General features: G+C 47.8%; 1 protein-coding gene across 1 annotated transcript in view; it reads left to right on the forward strand.

Moving 5' to 3' along the window:
* Nucleotides 1-528: 528 nt before the first annotated feature.
* Nucleotides 529-18,309, forward strand: part of fgf22 (fibroblast growth factor 22) — a gene marked incomplete at its 5' end in the record, with an annotated part of 28,376 nt that continues 10,595 nt past the window's right edge. Inside the window, one exon of the mRNA XM_083671061.1 lies at nucleotides 529-898. Coding sequence (XP_083527187.1) covers nucleotides 529-898 — 370 coding nt within the window. The remainder of the gene's footprint in view (nucleotides 899-18,309) is intronic.

Genomic DNA, 18,309 nt, shown 5'->3' on the forward strand with positions numbered 1-18,309 from the left:
CTCACTCAGCCACGGGTCAGACAGGCACCTTCTTCCCCTCCAGCTGGAGAGAGGAGCATTGCAAGGTGCACACATCACACATCCCAGGACACAGGCTCTGGAACTGCTAGAGAAAAGAAGTCAAGCCAAAGGAACAGGACAAGCAAGCTCCCAGAGAACAAGAAAATAGAAAGAAAATAACCCGAATGATGACTTTGGATGGCAATGGATTTACAAAAAGACTCATTTTCTGGAGGGAGTGAATGAATAGAAACTAAGACAGAAGAGGAAGGTATCACAGAGAAGAGAAGGACTGAGACACAGAGACAAGCTCATCTGTGTGAGGAAGAGAGAGAGGGCTGCTTTGGAAGCCCATGTCTCCTGCGCTACTGACGGGTCCTCAGTGACAGATAGGTCTATTCTGTTCTGTCACCCCCCTGCTCACCCCCCCACCCCCACCCCCCCCCACCCCCTCGCCTGGAGCTGCCCCCCGGGTTCGGCAGCATGCCTACTGCCTGTGCATGGTGCACCTTGGGAGTCTGACCCACCATGTGCAGACGGACGCCACCCGTCGCTGGTGGTCTCCGTCCTGACCTCGCCGTTGGCACTGCCTACGCCGCCAGGCTCCCGCCTCTGGCCAGCGGCGCTGCCTCCTTCTGCCTGGCATGCTTCACCCTGCTCCTGGTGGCTCCTGGCACAGCGTTCGGGGGTTGCCCGCCCGGAGTAGGGCATCACGAACCCCTCCAAGTACTGGCGAGGGGCATCAACTGCTCGTGGACACTGGAGCGTCACACGCGCAGTTACAACCATCTGGAGGGAGACGTGAGGCTGCGGCGGCTCTACTCCGCCAACAAGTTCTTCCTCTGCATCGACAAAACGGGCAAGGTAGATGGGACTCGGAGGAAAAACTACGCTGAAAGTGAGTAGCTGGCACAGCACTATCCTATCTCTACCCCCCCCCCCCCTCTCTCTCTCTCTCTTTCTCTCTCTCTCTCTCTCTCTCTCTCTCCCTCTCGGGAGAAGGTGAAGGGGCGGGAAGCCTCCCAGAGTATGCCACTCTATCCTGTTTTATGGTTGTGTTATCTCTGTTTTATACCGGTTCATGAGGAGTATTCTGGTATTCTTCTTATGTGTGTTGTGTTTGGAGTGAGGGAGGGAGGCGTTGCTAGGTATAAGCTGGAAGGGAATACCCAGTGTGGATTGAGCCACCTCATGGGAAACCCAGCACTGTGTTTACCACAGAGCAGACTTGAGGAAAGACATTGTGCATCAGTTGGCCATGCAAACTGGGCTTGGGAAAAAAGCTTCGATTTCACAGGGGATTAACTTGTCAAAAGTGTGTTGAAAGTCCTGCAGTTGTAAGGGGCAGTTATAATGTACCCAGAAGACATTCTTGTCACAGTTTGTTTCGGTACAGTCATGTTCTATTTCTCACAGTTTTCCACGGGTTGTGAATGTTTAGTGATCATTAGAGAGATTGTTAGGATTAGTTTGTGTCTCTGTCGTTTAATCTGTTAAGAACAGACTCAGAAACAGTCGGCAACACCGATTGTGTGTGTCTGTGTGTGTGTGTGAGTGTGAGTGTGTGTGCGCGTGTGCATGCATGACTGTCTGTGTGTGTGTGTGTGTGTGTGTGTGTGTGTGTGTGTGTGTGTGTGTGTGTGTGTGTGTGTGTATATGTATGTGTGACAACCTCAAACCAGACCAGTGAGCCAGTGAGCTAGCTGCACATCTGCATACAGCAGGTGTATGGGGCTAGGCTGAACAGGGTAATTTACTGTACTGTAGTAGGCACTCCGAGATTTCAGAGACTATAAAAAGTGCTAAATCTCCCTGCCATCTGCCTATCATCATGGTTATCTACTGCCTACAATAGACCGCTCTCTTCTCCACAGCACCTGCTTAGAGCACCCGGCACCACCCAATGTGATCTCACGCTGTGCAGTTGTCCTCGATATCCTAGATAGGACTACTGCTCTGTATCTGTTAGTGGGGGGACACCTGAGAAGAGGGTGGAGTCCCGGCCAGGTAACTCCAGAGTCCAGTATCAATGGTGTCTTTCAGGCAGTTGACCAGGTCAGACAGGCTGTCCCCCAGGTCGTGAACTGACCTCCCCTTGCGTTAGTCACAGGACAGCCCTGAGACGTTTATGCCTTTGACGGTTATATTTATGTATTCAGTCATTAATGCCTTTTTACGCAAGTGGTGAGTCAGAATGTTCCATTGCTACCGGGGGCAACAGCTGTGAGCGCCTGGCCAGGCTGTCTGCCTACTACTGTGCTGGGTTATAACAGTACTAAGGTGACATTTGTTAACCTGCAGGGACCTCTCGTCTGGCAGATCGTTCTAAACCTCACTCCCTGGTATAAATTCAAACTGGCTTGAATTATCACTGTTTAAAATTCTGCTGGTGTTTTTTTTTTTAGTTTTTTTTTTTATTCCCACATGGAGGATTTCATTCATTTTCATATTAGTGGTGAACTACTTGTCAGACACCATCATAAAATGTTACTCTCAGACGGTGCTTAGGTTTGACACTTTTAAATTCACTTCGGAATAGTAGTGGTGGGAAAAATCATGAATTGGCATCACAGCGGAATTTACTAAAGACTGAATTAAGTTATGATTTTTTCATAATGCTGGGAAAGCAGCAAAACATACAATGTTTTGCGATGCATCTGGATTGTGAAATCTGTGCCGTTCCGTGGTCTTGTCAGATGCGTTTAGTGGTTTGTACAGAGTAGTTCCCTGTGAAAATGTGCAGCCCCCGAATGCAATGCCCTCATACTCTTAACCCACCATCTGCTCATTTCCTACACTGGAAAGAAAGATTGTGTCTTTACACACACAGTGAGGGTCTGTACCTGCTCCCTGCAGCAGGCCAGCTCTCTGCCAAACCAGCGGTCATTCAGGCTTCGCCTTGAAATTAAGAACATGGACATTGCAGCCGTTCTGTGGTCGAACCTCACAATGAGAAGACCTGGTTTGGTCTATTTTGTGGTTTCGTTTGTTTTTTGTCTTGCCACAGTGCATTGGGTAAGCTGGTGTTTTCAATTAGGCATAAAAACCTCTTTGACCTAGAGAATTCCTTGATACTGATCCGGTCACTGGGCTATAGATTGGAGAGGGAAGACTAGGAGGAAGTTGTACATTTTTAATGACCTTCCATTGACACAGATACAAGGCAGCAGCGGCAGTGCAATAGTCCTGTTGGGAAGGAAGCAGATATCTTGTGTCTTGGCACAGTGGATTTTTGTCTTGGGTTGAAACGAATTCTCAAGAGCCTCATAAAACACGCCGAACCCGCAATTCATGCAATATTCAAACACAGATGTAACCAGATTATTTGTATTTTAAGCACACCATGTGCAAACATATACACACAAACACACAGAGACACACACACTGACACACATGCAAACACACATACACGCACACACACGCACACACATACGCACACACACACACACACGCACGCACGCACACACACATACACACACACACACACACACACACACACACACGCACACACACACACACACACACACACACACACACACACACACACACACACACACACTAATCATGGTTGTGTGTATGAGTGGGGAGGCTCAGCTCAGCTCAGCACAGCTCACCCCTGAATGCTGTCCAGAGCCTGGCCCCTCCTTGTCCTCCGTGTTGCCCTTACGGTCTGTCGACACGGCTACATTGCCCCGACAGACCTGCTACGCCCAGCCCTCCTCGCCCCTCTCAGTTTTTCCAGCCCCCGCTCCCAACCTCTCAGGTGCAAAAACAGTTGGAATTAGTCAACGGGCCCTCTGCTAATTGAGGTTGGAAAATATTGTATGAATCCCAGTGGACCAGAGTGTGGAACAGCTGAGGGAAGAGGTAGAGAGGCAGAGAGGCAGAGAGGCAGGGAGGGGGAGGCAAGAGGCAGAGAGGGGGAGGCAGGGGAGGCTGGGGTGAGGCAACGAGTCTAGAAGGCAAGGGGAGGCAAGAGCTAGGAGGGGGAGGCAAGGGAGAAGGGAGAGTGGCAGGAGGAGACAGGCAGAGAGGCAGGAGGAGACAGGCAGAGAGGCAGGAGGAGACAGGCAGAGAGGCAGAGAGGCAGAGAGGCAGAGAGGCAAAGGAGATTCAGATGCTAGGGACTGAGAGGGAGTAGGTTTAAGAGGAAACAGAGAGCAAAGTGGGGAAACTTAGTGATAAAGTGATAGTATACATTTGTTTTATTGAAAATGATTATGGTGTGGTGGGTGTATTATTTCCCATTGCAGATGAAACATAAGAAAATGCTGATTCTTGTTTTTATATTTGTGTGCAGGTGTACAGACACCAAGTCATATACTGTGATATTCTTTGAGTCCATTGGAACATGCAACTAAATACTCATATCCTTTGCTTATTGAAATATAACACTTGTACCGGACAGGATATAGAATATGTATCAACTGCATCATTTTGCAAATCATTTCCAAGGTGCAGTTTTGGGCGAAACAATAGCATCCTGTTCTGTCCTGCTGCAAGCTTTTGATCACAGAGCTCAAATATCAGATATCAATTCCTGAAACTTGTTATTGTCACAGCAACTCTTAATCCTCACAATTCTTTGAAGTATTTGTTAATCAAATCAGGTAGATAGCCATCAACGGTGATAAGTTGCCTGTCAACCTCAGCCACCCGTGGACAGCTTGTAAAACCACACAGGCTAAGTAGGCTGGGCCTTTCTGATGACAAACGACTGTGTCACCATGGCGCTAAGAATAACCCGTTGGAATAATAATGAGAAGAGACATTTTTGGAGTGATTGAGGCTCTGCATGTTTTTCTTTTAGCCAATGGTAGAGCCAGAATGATCGAAGGGAAAAACAAATCAAGGTGTTTACAAAAGCACCGAGAGTAGGTAGCATCATATCCTGTCCCGGGGTCATAGGTCATACCTTACCAATTAGGCAGAGCCAGAGCACAGCAGCTGCTGCGGCCGAGGCAGAGGCTTGGACCCACCGCCACGTGATAAACTGCTCAGGCCAATTATTGTCGTAGAAAAACTGCTGTTAGGAAAGAGTATAATCATAGCATGATGCTTGATGTCCCTCCGCCAGCCCCAGTCAAGTTCTAAATACATATTGAATGATTATGCTTGGGCCAAACTTGTTTTTCTTTAAGATTTTTTTCTGTTTTCATGTCTTTCAGGTCCTTATGAAATATAGTTGGCCGGCTATGCCAACGCATGAGCCCATTTTTGCATCTCGCTTGAAAAGGACGCACTGTTGATATTATGGGTGTGTGTGTGTGGCTGAGGGCATCAAACGCTTGACCGGCCTCCAGGCTATGACAGCGCATTCAACCTGAGGAAATAAGGTCATTCGACAAGTATAATCAGAGAAGTCACTCGCGTTAAAATAGGGCCACCTTGCTATGTGTCAGGCCGCTTTGCCTCTCTTCATCAGGAACCTTTCACCAGTCGGTGTGCCGTGTTTACTGAATTTCCCTTGCTGTGCAACATCTTGCTTTTTGATGTTAGAGTTTTCCTTTGCAATGAGTCCATGAGTGTATTTAACTTGGACCGGACCCCTAGGAAGAAAATCTTCCACCCCGCTAGAATATGTTGTGGAAATTATTCAAACCTGTTTTAGAGAGGGGAAACTGTCACTCACTGGGCGAGAAGGAGGACTGAGTTGAACTTGAATTGGGCAAATTAGAAAAAGACAGGATGGATTTTTGTACATGCAACTAAAGCAGCTCCACATTGACCTCAGCCGTGTCCCCATGTGTGATGTGTGTCTGACATTCAACATTAATATAGTATGGTTTTATGGTGTGGAATGGTATTAATTAATATGATATTACATACTGTAGTACAGTAGTATCTTTTTGCATAACATAATTGCATAGTCAATGAGTTGAGCGGTTAATATTATTACACAAGTGGAATAAGGAATAAGGACTGTTCTTTAATCCACTTGTGTAATAACATAAACCGCACAGCCTTACCATATGAGCACCTAATTACTACACTACTATACTCCGTCTGGCAAAATAAGACTCTTTTGGACAACGATTTCGGTTTCTATTATTTCCTAATATCATATGTAGTCTTCTCCCTGGGACAGAATTTTTGTCATAGCCCACAAGCCACGTAAGAAGCATATTCGTTGTTTTTTGTTTTTTTACTGAAGTGAAACAAGTCACAAGCATACACGCACGTCCAAGGCAAGTGTGTCTGTGAAAAAGTAAACCCGACACAGGTCCGAAAAACACTGAAACACATCTCCACTTTAGCAACTGACTGCGCCACCAATGAACACAAAAAGTATTGTAATTTCTGAATGGTGAAACCAATATGTACACAAATACCATCAAATAAAAGCTGAGAATCTCTACTCTAACCTCACAGATTTAAAATCGAAACTTTTGGAGTGTAGAGCCAAAAGAACAAAAAATGCTTCACTGCCCCATCACTTACGCAGGGCACCGTATATAGCAATGATAGGAACCCCACTCACTGATTAAATGAAGAGTGTGTATATTCCTCATAAAGCATGTTGCCTTATATCTTTGTCCTTCTATTTTGTTGCTGTAGACATACACCTGCTCCTGTGGTCGACATTACACTAGACCCAGGGTATTCCGCGAGAAGGTTCTATTCTGTCTTGAACATTCTCCTCCTTGTGACTCATCGTTAATGCTAGCAGAACTCAGACTTCAGATGTGTGACTGGATCAACAGCATCGAGCTGAAGCAAAGCTAAAAAAGGAAGCACCTGGCTGGAGTAAGGACAGGGTGTTTTGTACAGGGAGGTCACCCATGTTGATGAGGGTGGGAGAGCGCTGGTCGGGTCGGGGTGTGCTCTGCTTAGTATTGTGGACGAGGCATCTAAAAGGTAGGAGAGCTGGAACTCTTCCCACGGCTCATTAGACCTTATGCAAGGTTTTTCTCCGCTCTGCGGCGTTTCAACCTCCAAGGGGCTTCTTGGACAATCTGGTGCCAACAGGAGGGGAAAATCCCACATATCCTGCCTTTATGGTCCTGCCCAATAAGGACAGCGGCTCTGGACCGAGTGGGAAACGATGAAAACCGTCCTCTTGCCAGCTGTTCCTGGCATAGAGAGGCCGTAATCTAAATAAAACACACACAGACCCACACACACACACACACACATACATAAATTGACACACACAAACTGACACACACACACACACACACACATACACACACACACACACACACACACACACACACACACACACACACACACACACACCCTGGGAATGTTGGGGGAAAAGTGTGGCAGTGGCACTCTAATTAGTCTAACCTCGCTGGCTTTTAACACGGGAGTTTGATATCATGAATGGCCCCCAAAAATGTAGCAATTAGCAGCTAACAACCGCAGTCTGGCTCCGTTCGGCTTTTTACTGGGTTCATCACTGGGTTTATTGAGTCTGACTTTGGCTCCAAGAGCCCACTCCTTTTGACATCCTACTGCTTTGTACATCCTGCCGATCTGAAAGAGAACAAGAACGGAGACGGCTCCACTGCCAACGAGGAACTTGTTTAAAAGACCTGGCTAGTTTATAAAAGAGAGTATACATGTGCATTGCCGTTTTTTTAAATGACAATTTGAGAGAAAAAGCAATCAAAGAGAAAAAAAACTGTCTTGTCCATAACATAATCTCCATAGACTTTGAGGGAAAAGAATAGAAAGAAGAGCTCTAATTGTGGGAACGCTGAAACAATCGCCTTTGATTGAGGAGTGCGATACAAGACAGTTACATTGAGTCGTAACTCACCCGGTGATCTAGAGGCCAAAATGAGAAGGAAAACATTTCCCTCCATGTTCCCTTCACCCAGACCAATATACTGTATCTGATGGAGTCCAAGACCTGCTCCCTAAATGATTTAGCCTCCTCATACACCACTGTAATGACCTCCAGTACATTACAGTAGGCAGTGCAGTGTTATACCCGGCCTGCGAGCCAAGCTGTAACTTTTTAGAGGGGAATAGAGCTCAGCGTTTTCCTCAATGAGAAGTCATTAGCACTGTTAGTATTATGGACTTTTTTCTGAAAGGCGTAAAATAAGTATTAATTAGATCAGCTGGGAACCGACAGTCAGCCAGTCTTACTCATGCAGCACCATATGCTGGGAATCATCTGCCAAAGGAAATAGTGTCACCAGCACTCACTACTTCTCAGCTTAAATCAGGCCTCCCTCCCTCTCTCTCTTTCTCTCTCTTTCTCTCTCTCTCTCTCGCTCTTGCTCTCCATCTCTCTTTCTCTCTCTCTCTCTCTCGCTCTTGCTCTCCATCTCTCTCCATCTCTCCCTTTCTCTCTCTCTCTTACATCTCTCTCTCTCTCTCTCTCTCTCTCTCTCTCTCTCTCTCTCTCTACATCTTTCTCTCTCTCTCTCTCTCTCTCTCTCTCTCTCTACATCTTTCTCTCTCTCTCTCTCTCTCTCTCTCTCTACATCTCCCCCCCCCCTCTCTCTCTCTCTCCATCTCTCCCTCTCTTTGTGTCTCTCTCTCTCTCTCTCTCTCTCTCTCCATCTCTCCCTCTCTCTCTCTCTCTCTCTCTCTCTCTCTAAGTGGAGGTGCAGTGCGGAGAAGGCAGAGGGCAGGCTCTCCCTCAGGCCAATCCTTCATGCAGATCGGGCTTTTAATGGTTTTGTTTTGACCTTTTCCAATAAAGACTCTCACCTCCCAGTTTCGGACGGAGCCAGACATCACGTCTTGGAAAGCATTTAGCTATTGGCCAAGGAAGAAAGGAAGCCAAAAGGAGAGGAGTTCAGTTCTGTCGAAAGAAATGAAAAAAACCCCAACTTGGCATCATTGAACGAAGTCATGCCTGAGTTACTGCAGAGTTGAAAGGTGTACAAATTTGACCCTAAGAATCACAGGGAGCCGGATCGGAGTACAGAACAGTAACAGTAAGAAAAGCAATAACCTACCCACCCTTCGCAGTGAGACAGATACCCATCAGACAAATCATAAAGGAAGCAATAAGCAGCCGTAAAAACAGGGCTTGGCTTGGATGCCACGTGCCCTCCTGCTACACTCAGGTAAGTCTGGGCCTGCCCACACCCTTTTCCTGCTGCAGTCTGGGCCCTCGCCAGAGAGACCCGCCCGAGTCCGACGTGCCTCATCAGTCTGTAGAGGACGGGCCTGGGCGTTGTGGAAAGCTCTCTGGACCAGGACCCAAGTCCTCACATCAGTAAACCTGTGAGTAAATATTGACCTGCTGTCAGGCAACTGAATTACTGACTTTATCAACGGCTCCTAGTGTGTACCAGGGGAGGCTGGTGGAGGTAGAAATCTGAGTGTGTTTGATACCATTCCTCATCCCATTCCATGCATTACAATGAGCCTGTCCTCCGATTTCTACCTCCACCAGCCTCCCCTGGTGCGTACTGTATAATCAAGTGTGTATCCGACTAATTACAACACATGGAAGGAGGGTGGTGAAGTTGAGTCACAGCGTACAGTCAAATCTACTGGAAATGACAGCCTGTCATGACTCATGAGCTTTGACAGTCAACAAAAATGGCTACTTTTACTGGGCATTATCAGTGCTATATAATCAGTGTGACTCATGATTATACGTATGATTATACTGGGGTTTGTGTAAGCAAACATGGCAATAATCCCAGATACTGTATGCCGGTGTGAGGAAACTGCTGGCATGTTTCATGATAATGTTTCGTGTAAGAGATTGACAGAAGAGAGTGGGAGAGACTGATAGCTGAACCCTGGTCTCTCTCTGTACCACACCCAGACAGACAGAGCACCGACACACACACACACACACACACACACAGAAAGAGAGAGAGAGAGAGAGAGAGAGAGAGAGAGAGAGAAGCAGAGAACAGGTGCAGTGTGTATAGCGTTGGTACAGTTTTCACAAAGCAGAGTAATGAGAGGGCTTAGACAATTACCCTGAACTAGTTCCGTATTGTACATACAGTCTAAGAAGTCTGAAGTAAGAATTCTTTGCTGGATAATGAATGAAAATGTGAAAGGCTGCAAACAGAAAACAGAAACTCACATGCAGGTCTCTGCAAACCACCAGGCTGAGACCATGCACCCTGCCTGCCTCCCTGAACTACATCAAACTAACACACACACACACACACACACACACACACACACACACACACACACACATACACACTCGTCATCCTTACGTACAGTACCTGTTTTTTATCTCTGAAGCCATTTAGCTAACTGAGCATGAGCTGGATGTGAGTAGCGTGTTAGAGATCTTTGTGAACTGGCACGTATGTGTTGTAGAATGCATGTGCTGTGTTTATACTTGTGCCATTGTAGGAGCATGAAGTGGACTCTAAACTGAAAAAGATGTGCATTTTCTTCCCCTAATGCATAATGTGGACCAGACCGCACCTTATAGTAGATTCAGATGGCTTTGAGTGTGTGTGTGTGTGTGTGTGTGTGTGTGGGGGGGGGGGGGGGTGTACACACATGCCTGTGTGTGTGTGTGTGTGTGTGTGTGTGTGTGTGTGTGTGTGTGTGTGTGTGTGTGTGTGTGTGTGTGTGGGGGCAAAGAGGCCATGCTCCTCATTAAAGCACAGAGGGTGGTCACAAAGCGTTGGGGTGTTAGGAGGCTCTCTCTTCAGGGAGTTAAAGCACCGAGTGGAAGTGTATCTCAGTCTGGGATCTCATTTAAAACACACACACACACACACACACACACACACATGAACACATACACGTACATACACACACACACACATGAACACATACACGTACATACGCACACACGCACACATGCACACACGCTCACACACACACACACACACACACACACACACACACACACACACACACACACACACACACACACACACACACACACACACTCAGTTTACTGTCATTATTAACCTCATCCTGATCCTGCCCCAAGGCTTATTCTTTAGAAGCATTGTGAATGAGAGAGCAGTAAAAGCATTACTTTCAGATATCAGATAACTTTGCATCTTTCTTAATAATGACTCATGAAGAATGGGAGTCGGCAGACACACTGTGGCACGGACTGTGAGCAATGACAATGTCCCCTCAAAGCCTGCAGCACCCATCCGTAGCAAGGCATCCCCAGACAGAATATTTAGATGTGTTTAAAATTGCAGGCTTTTGCCACATCTTTGCCAGTGTGACAGTTGCAGTGGCGGCAACATTAGTCAGTTGACGTGTGTGTGTGTGTGTGTGTGTGTGTGTGTGTGTGCGCATGTGTGTGTGCGTGTGTGCGTGTGTGCATGTGTGTGTGTGAACAGTATGGATGAACAGACAGGGGGACCCCCCCCCCCCCCACACACACACACACACACACACCTCTCTCTCTCTCTCTCTCTCTCTCTCTCTCTCTCTCTCTCTCTCTCTCTCTCTCTCTCTCTCTCTCCTTCTCTCCCTCCCTCCCTCTCTCTCTCTCTCTCTCCTCCCCTGCAGTGGATAGGATTGGGGTCAGGGCCTTTTGGCCAGTGGAGCAAGTGACAGTTCTGACAGGGCCCTGATTTCCCTCTTGTGAAGCCTGTCACCTCCCTGTCTGCCTGTCTCATTTTAATAATGTAAATACAGGGCAGGCGCAGGGCAGGGAGACTATTCCGTGTCATATTATTCACCCAGTGGAACCTTCTACTGCTCTAACCTCCCGAGCCAGCCAACCTCATCCACACACACATAAACACACACACACACACACACACACACACACACACACACACACATGAATGCACAAAGCACTGAATGCACATGCACACGCGCGCGCACACACAGGCACACACAGGCACACACAGGCACACACGCACACACACACACACACACACACACACACACACACACACACACACACGCGCACGCACACGCACACGCACACGCACACACCACTCCCTCCTCCTCACCGTTGTCACAGCAACGCTGCCAGACCCTGTTTTTACTATCCCCTCCATTTTGGAAAAAGGGTGGTTCAAAAGAGAGACAGATGCCAGGTGGCATCTCAGGGCTGGAGAGGGTTAATCACAGGAAATCAGGGAGGTTTAAAATGAGATAATGAAATCCTTTAGTATGAGCACGACCCTGTGGTTTGTAATGACATTAGCGGCAGGTTGGGGTGTAACCCCAGTGTTTAACCTGACAGACTCTGGCTAGGTTCAGATGTGGCTGGTCCTCAATTACTGAAGCAGGTTTTTTGTTTTTCAAGGGGGCCGCCGAAAGATGAAGGTACTGTAGGAAACTGTAAACAACCAGAGAACTTGTTTTTTGCTCTGGTTCTGTTTCCAGTCAGGGTGGGTGTGTGTGTGTGTGTGTGTGTGTGTGTGTGTGTCTCGAGGCAGTGGGGGGTGGGGAGTGGGGGGTGGGTGGGTGGGGGGGGGGGGCTTACGTCTGGACAGCAAACCAGCTGCAGATGCAACTCTACTGCAATTTAGTGGCACAGAGGGAATGACCTCAGATTTGTATTCCCGGCCCCCTTTTGATACCAAAGTGCAGGAAACTGCAGAAGCTGTGAGTCACAAAGCGCTCTGCTGGGCGAATCTGCTCGTAACTATCTGTGAAGCCTTTGATAGTGTGCCTCTCACTCGTTACGGATGTGATGCATGATTTGGAGGTAGTTTGCCCCCCCAGCCCCCCTCCCGCACCCCCCTCTCCTTGATTAAAGAAAAGCCCTTCTCTCTGGGTCAGACTGCGGCCCCCTCTCTTTACCACACAGGCACAGACGGACGACCAGACGGTGGTCTTCGTTAACCCCCTTCACCTTCCCAATCCCTCAGCCTCACCACCCACTCCCCCCGACCTCTCCTCTCCTGCCCCCCACACAGTCAGCTTCCCCAACCGCCACCCCTCCCCTCTTCCCTGGGCTGCCCCCCCCCCCCCCCTTCCTCAATCTCACCCCTCCTCTACCCCTCCCCCTTCTTCCCTGGGTAGGGCTGCCCCCCCTCATCCTCACCACCACTCAGACCCTATGCCCCTCTCTCTATCCGCCCCCCCCCCCCCCGCCCCCCGCCTCCCCTCCCTGCACCCCCCCCCCCCCCCCCCCTCCTCCTCTGTCCATGTCCCCAGGCAGGTCTGCCCCTTCCATGCCTCTATAGGTTTGATTAGCGTATTTAGATGATTGTTCTCTGATTCGGTATGCTGGAGGTCCCTAATAGGTTGATTGCTGTTCCATTGCACATTACTCACAGCATGCCAAAGGAACTCTGTTTTCATGATCCTACTAGCATGGAGAGTGAGAGCATGCTGGATTACGTCATTACGTCATCCCTATGATCATCTATGAGTGTGGCAGAAATAGGATTTCTCTACTAATCGCTGTTAAAATATACCTTATGCTGATGTTTTTCAGTGGTTAGTTAGTTAGCATTTTGATACACTGTGCTGGTGGTGCTCCGTATGTGAAGTATTACCTACCGTTCGTCAGTTCTTGTGATTACAAATAAGTGATTACACTTATCTTTACCCAGTTTTCCTGCCGTGTTGTTTCAGAGGTTCTTTGGCTGAGTTGTACAGATGTGTTTCTGGGTCAGATACGTTTGCAGGTCCTGATTCTGAAGGATTGAGTCTGTCTTAAAATAAATCAGACAGACTAATCTGTGGCTGGAGGGGATGGGCTTATTGTTCACATTTGATCCCCAGCCCTGTAGACTGTGGGAACGCGTGCTTTATCTGCAAGCGGTAATTGGTTAATGAAACACTTCCGCAGCTCTACTAGATTGTCCTCCTCCACACCGGGTGGGGCAGCGGTGTGTGTGTTTGTGTGTGTTTGTGTGTGTTTGTGTATGTTTGTGTGTGTGTGTGTGTGTGTGTGTGTGTGTGTGTGTGTGTGTGTGTGTGTGTGTGTGTGTGTGTGTGTGTGTGTGTGTGTGTGTGTGTGTGTGTGTGTGTGTGTGTGTGTGTGTGTGTGTTGTAGCAGTGGCCGAGGGGCAGCGTGCGTGTGTGTGTGTGTGTTGTCCAGAGAAAATGGCAGGATGCGGAACTCCCTATGGCCATCTCTGCAGCATAATCAGTTGTATCTGTCTTATAATGTCTGACACACTGCCCAATAGATTGATCTAGACAGATACATAGATGTACTGATAAACTTCAATGGTGTGTCGCTCCTATTAGTAAACCTCCTCTATCAAAATGCAATTCAATAAGATTGTTTAGCCGAGAGCAAGGCTTCTCTGGCAGAGATACTGTCTAAATGTATTCTGTGTGTAGCAGCATTGTAGTCATCGTAACATGTGTACATAGCCACTACTAGTAGTCATGTTTTTGCGACATAAAGTCTTTTCTATATTCATTAGAAGCAATTATCTCTCCGGGCAAGCCATGCCCACATGAGTAGAAAGACACGGTAGACTAGAAAAAAGAAATCTGTAACAACGTCTAAAGTTACCAGCATGAGACAATGTCTCCTAGGTCCCATCAAGCGGTCCATTCATAAATGCTGGTGTCCCTGTTTGCAGAGAGAAGGGAGAGAAGGGAGAGAGTCAGATAGAGTGGGGCCCATGCTGGCCCTGTCTTTTTGTCCCAAGCTGACCCCTGCTCTCCTGCGTGGCCCCTGCGCTCCTCACCTGGCCCGTCCCAGCACAGCAGCCGTAACAGGATACCTGTCATTTGCTTTAATGGCCTTTGAAGGACCTGGCTAATCCCTGGAGCGCTCCTCTCTCTCTCTCTCTCTCTCTCTCTCTCTCTCTCTCTCTCTCCCGTAGGAGCAGCATAAAGGGGGAAACAGGGCCGAGAGCAGAGTGAGCCCTAGCTGAAACTGTACCTACTGGGCCCTGGATTGTGTGTGAGAGAATGTCACCCCTCACGGCCAGGAACGGGGCCGAGGGAGTGTGGGAGAGTCAGCTTTCAGTGGTTCAGCAGGCAGGCAGGGCTGTTCACACAGGCTCAGTAGCAGTGGCAGTAGACCCTGGCCTGCACGGCACACCTCCCTCCATTGCGACCTGAATATCGCTCACTGTGGGAAAATACATGGAATCAATGTCCCTCATGGTGAGCCAGGGGCATTCCGCCGTACGCTTTTACACAGAGATTCAAGATGCTATTGGGCTATTCATTTAGAGCAAGTCTTTTACAGCCTGCATCATTACATACATTCATTTTTGGACCAGTGTTTTGCTCTCGTAAAGGTGCACTGCAAAGAGGCACAGTGAAGCCCACAGTAGAGCAGGTGTCTCCCTCTACTCATCTGGGGTTACAGTTGAAGACAATGAAAGAATGGGTTCCCATGATTGCAACAGCAGCCCAAGCAGAGGAACACCTCACAACCAGTCCTATGTTCCTTCCCGAACGAAGAATGAATGAATTTATTAATTTATGACTCAATTCAAAAATACATAGACTTTACAACCAAAACATCACACGTACACTGGCAGTAGTACGTACATCAAAACCATCAAAGATAACACAATCATAAAGTCTTGTGTCAAGTCTTGTCCCTCATCAAGATGAACGCGTAAGGCACAGTGACTGCAACAAGTGCAGGCCTAACCATGTGACAAACAATGATAAAGCCAACCCATGTGTCCCACAGTCCCACAGTCCAGTGCGGTGTTCCGTACCGTACAGTATGTGCAGAAAAAATCTCCTCTTCTAATGAAACATAACACAGCTCCTAACACAGGGCGGGATGGGATAGGCGGCGAGGGCAGCGAGTGTGGACTGACAGATTAAAAAGACAGAGAAGAAATAATGTTATCAGCCCCATCACTGCTCCCGTCCCCCCAGAGGCCTGCAGGAATGTGGGAACAGCGGTGGATATCTGGGCAGGGAAGGAGAGCGCTCTGCCAGCTCCTTTATTCTCCCACTCCTTTCTGTCCATCGGCCTTGTTGTTGGGCGGGCTGGGACCGCATGGGAGGGAACACACAGACACAGGCATATCCGGACCCCCTCTTCCTGCGGCCTATTTCCTCACAGGCACCGCTTACACAGCATAATTGTATACCTACAATCACGTGATGGTCTGAAGAACACACACGAGGCATACCCCCGGACAGTGTGTGTGTGTGTGTGTGTGTGTGTGTGTGTGTGTGTGTGTGTGTGTGTGTGTGTGTGTGTGTGTGTGTGTGTGTGTGTGTGTGTGTGTGTGTGTGTGTGTGTGTAGGAGGTGTGTATGCTTGTGGCAGTAGAGGTGCTGTATTATATTCTATGGTAGCACATGTACCAGAATGTGCTGCAAACTGTTCTGTTTTATTCTGCTTCGTAATTACCCATGTCACTGGTTTTTAAGAAATGTTTGGCTGTTGAATAATAATAATGAATAATGTCGAATAATAACAACATCAATAACTATGAGGAATGAGCAGAACTGCCCAGAAATGACAGGGCTAAATTAGCCATGAGTATCTTTATCACTTGCTAGAGTCCCCTGGAAGCCAAAAGTCCCGGACGGTCTTACCTCATTTGAAGAATAGAACTGGTAGGCAAAAGCCAAGTAGCTGGATACATTGGCTACATTAGATGGCTTGGATGTAACTATCCAACATGTGGGGAACCAGGGAGGGCTGGTCAAGTTATGTTATACTGTAGATTTCTTCTCCTGCAATGCTGGCTTTAGAAATGTAAAGTTGAAAAGAAATAAAAGAAGGCAATATACATGACTATTGAAGTGTGTGTGTGTGTGTGTGTGTGTGTGTGTGTGTGTGTGTGTGTGTGTGTGTGTGTGTGTGTGTGTGTGTGTGTGTGTGTGTGTGTTTGTGTCTCCGTCTGTGTGTCTGCCTCCGTCTGTGTGTGTGTGTGTGTGTGTGTGTGTGTGTGTGTGTGTGTGTGTGTGCGTGCGTGTGCGTGTGTGTGTGTGTGTGTGTGTGTGTCTGTGTGTGTGCGCCTCCGTCTGTGTGTCCGTGTGTGAGGGAGCAGCTCGGCCCAGCTCCGTGGAGACGTGTCTCTTCGCCGTATGGGTGGGATGAATAAATCATCGTTGCCTTGTGAGACTTAATAGGTATGATGCATGTCCGGAGACACCAGGCGCTGCCCTGAGGCCGTCTCCCGGCCCCTCGGTCCCACAGCTGCACCACAGCACTGCCCTATAGCCTGGCTGTGGAGCACCGAGGGTGGCAGCCTGTCACAGACACCGTTAAAGAGACTGTTAATGTTATACTGCTGTCCAGCACCAGTCCTTCCAGTAAACAGGTGAGGACATCACACCGTATGTATATCAGCATAAAACCGGGGTGAACGTCTGACAGGAACATTAGTTATGGAGCGTGTCGTTGTTAAAAGAAAACACCAGCATTAAAAAGGAAAGGTCACAAATCCTTCGGTCACCCTGTACTGTACAATGTTGCTCGCTTTCCTCCTGAAACTGCTGGTGGAAATAGAGTGTATCTGTATTATACATCATAATACATTATATAATCATGTATTCCATTATCCAACCTAGCAGTAATATATCTTGAACAAATTACAACAATAAAACCAACTTGATGAAAGATGTGTTTTTTATTACGCTGTGATTCCATGGAAAAAAACCCAAAATGAATCTTACTTTCTCCATGAATTGATACTGGTTATGGTGCATTGATTTTGCATGTTCAAGGCTAGATATCCAGTTCTACACTATTTACTGTCTGACATTGAGTAAACCTCATTGACCTCTATTTATGGGAAACAGTCCTTGGTGAATGCTCTCCCAATTGGCTAATCAAGGGCTCTCTCTCTCTACCTTCTAAATGCATCTCTGAGGCTGATATTTCAGCAGATGCCCACTTCCAACTGTAATTCCAACTGTAATTCTCAATCATGCAGTCATGGTAGGGGCCGGGTGTCTCTCTCTCTCTCTCTCTCTCTCTCTCTCTCTCTCTCTCTCTCTCACATTCCCTCTCCCTCTCTCTCTCTCTCTCTCTCTCTCTCTCTCTGCCCTTCCTGGCACCTCTCTGCGAGCTAGTCTGTGTCCTCTAATTTCAGCAGCAGCAGAGGGCTGTGTGACTGACTGAGGCTGATCAAGGCTGTTTCCTGTCTGTCTGTCTGTTTGTCTGTCCCTGACCCCTCCTCACAGACACGGGTTAATGGGAAAGAGATGTGGGATGTCCACAGGCACCAGTAGCAGACAGGCACTCTGACATGGGTAAACAAGCCCGGCTCTGCCTCTTCTCCCTGCAGTAACATAAAATGTCTCCATCTTTACTTTCATGTAATGATGTAAGAGGCAGCCCAATCACGCACACAGGACGTCGTAAGGCCTAAATCTGCCATCCTCTCTGTTTTCTCATGGTTCAAAGAGTATACACAAGGGTTGGTACCTTAGCTAAGCTGTCACCGTCCAACGCATGCCATTAATCATGGACAGTATATCATTGTGACAAGTGGTTACCTGGCTTTGCCAAATGTAATGCAAGTGTGTGGTG

Source organism: Argentina silus, assembly GCF_951799395.1.
Source record: "Argentina silus genome assembly, chromosome: 6".
NCBI lineage: Eukaryota > Metazoa > Chordata > Actinopteri > Argentiniformes > Argentinidae > Argentina > Argentina silus.